Genomic DNA, 1428 nt, shown 5'->3' with positions numbered 1-1428 from the left:
ACTTAATCCAAACCGGCGAGAAACCCTCCATTTACTTATACAAGCTCACTATGAAATATACATTTACTTATATCAGTGCGCACTAACACTGGCGCTGCATCCTACTTTAGAGTTTTAGAGAGAAAACATATGCGTTGCATAATTTACTTTGTTGAGACAAGTTTTGTATCTTTGACTTCTCATTCAACCAATCTTATTGCCATGTATCAAACCAAAAACTTGAGACTAGGAATGGCGTACCGCAGATTAATCGAGTATAAGGATCAGACTTTACCAAATGCCCAAATCCTTTTATAATCTTTAGAAACACACGTTCGCGGTCCAAGCACACTATCTACTTAACACACCAAAAAATGAGCTACAAATAAACAAGAAATGTAACGCTACGCGTCCGGCGCACGTGATCGATCGTGTCGCAATCGATCGATCGTATCAGTGGCCGAGGATAACGAGGTCATCTCCGTCGGACTGGTCGGGGTCCTTGGGCTGGTCGGGATCGCTGTAGTCATCGTCGGCCGCGCTGCTCGGCACCTTCACGTTGAGCAGGCCCTCCTCCTCCTGGTTCTCCGGATCACGCAACGCACCCACGCGGCACGGCGTGGCGGCGCCCGGAGCGCACTTGGGCTTCTGGGCCTCGTCCGCCTGCGCGTCCGCCGACGCCGAGCGCAGCGCCAGTGTTAGCGCGCACGCCAGCGCTGCCACCACCAGGCATGTGCGCGCGGACGCCGCCATGGGTACGCCTAGACGACGATGAGAATTACTCACTCCGTTCTAAAAAAACATGACTCAACTTTATACTAGCTTTAGTATATAGTTAGTATAAAGTTGAGTCATCTATTTTGAAACGGAGAAAGTATATTGCACTTTTTTTTAGAGGAGACGCGAGAACTGTAGCCATGCGTGCGATCGATTAAGAGGAAGCTTAAATCGATGTGGATTTGCTTGCAGCTCAGCGTGTTTTGCGGATTGCGTGGTGGAGCTCGAGGTAGCCGGGGCCTAGTTTTGAGCAGACACCGCTGGTCCGCAAAACACGAGTCCCTTCCTTTCCATTTCTTCTGGTGGTCACCCATGTTCTTCTCAAGGAAAAATAAACGAGTCCTCGGATCATGGCCTCCCCTCCATTGCATGCATTGATATCCAATCATGGCTCCCCCACCCCACCTCCCTACTCTCAAATGCAAGCTTTGAATCTCCTTAGTAATTAGCTTCCAAGTTTCTAACCGCTACAATCCAGCATCTATTTTTGTCTCAGGTAATTGCGCGTGCGTTGCAATGGGTATGGTTTTTCAATTGGTGTAACAACAATCATGTCAAACATATATCTTTAGAACCGCGTTACAAATTTGATGTCAGATTTTTAACACATGGCTAATCAAATGTTTTTATGACAATATTCCCTTCAGCATCTTCACAAGTTAAGTTTTTTTG

General features: G+C 47.2%; 1 protein-coding gene across 1 annotated transcript; it reads right to left on the bottom strand.

The window, feature by feature from the left end:
* Positions 1 to 432: 432 nt before the first annotated feature.
* LOC147966291 (uncharacterized) lies at positions 433 to 744 on the bottom strand. Its single transcript, XM_087527199.1, has one exon. The coding sequence runs from the start codon at positions 730 to 732 to the stop codon at positions 433 to 435; it is 300 nt and encodes a 99-aa protein (XP_087383325.1). The 5' UTR covers positions 733 to 744.
* Positions 745 to 1428: the final 684 nt, after the last annotated feature.

This window comes from Triticum urartu, chromosome 6A (assembly GCF_056163025.1).
Source record: "Triticum urartu cultivar PI428250 chromosome 6A, HENAU_Tu73, whole genome shotgun sequence".
Classification (NCBI taxonomy): domain Eukaryota; kingdom Viridiplantae; phylum Streptophyta; class Magnoliopsida; order Poales; family Poaceae; genus Triticum; species Triticum urartu.
This window is presented reverse-complemented; position numbering and strand designations above follow the sequence as displayed.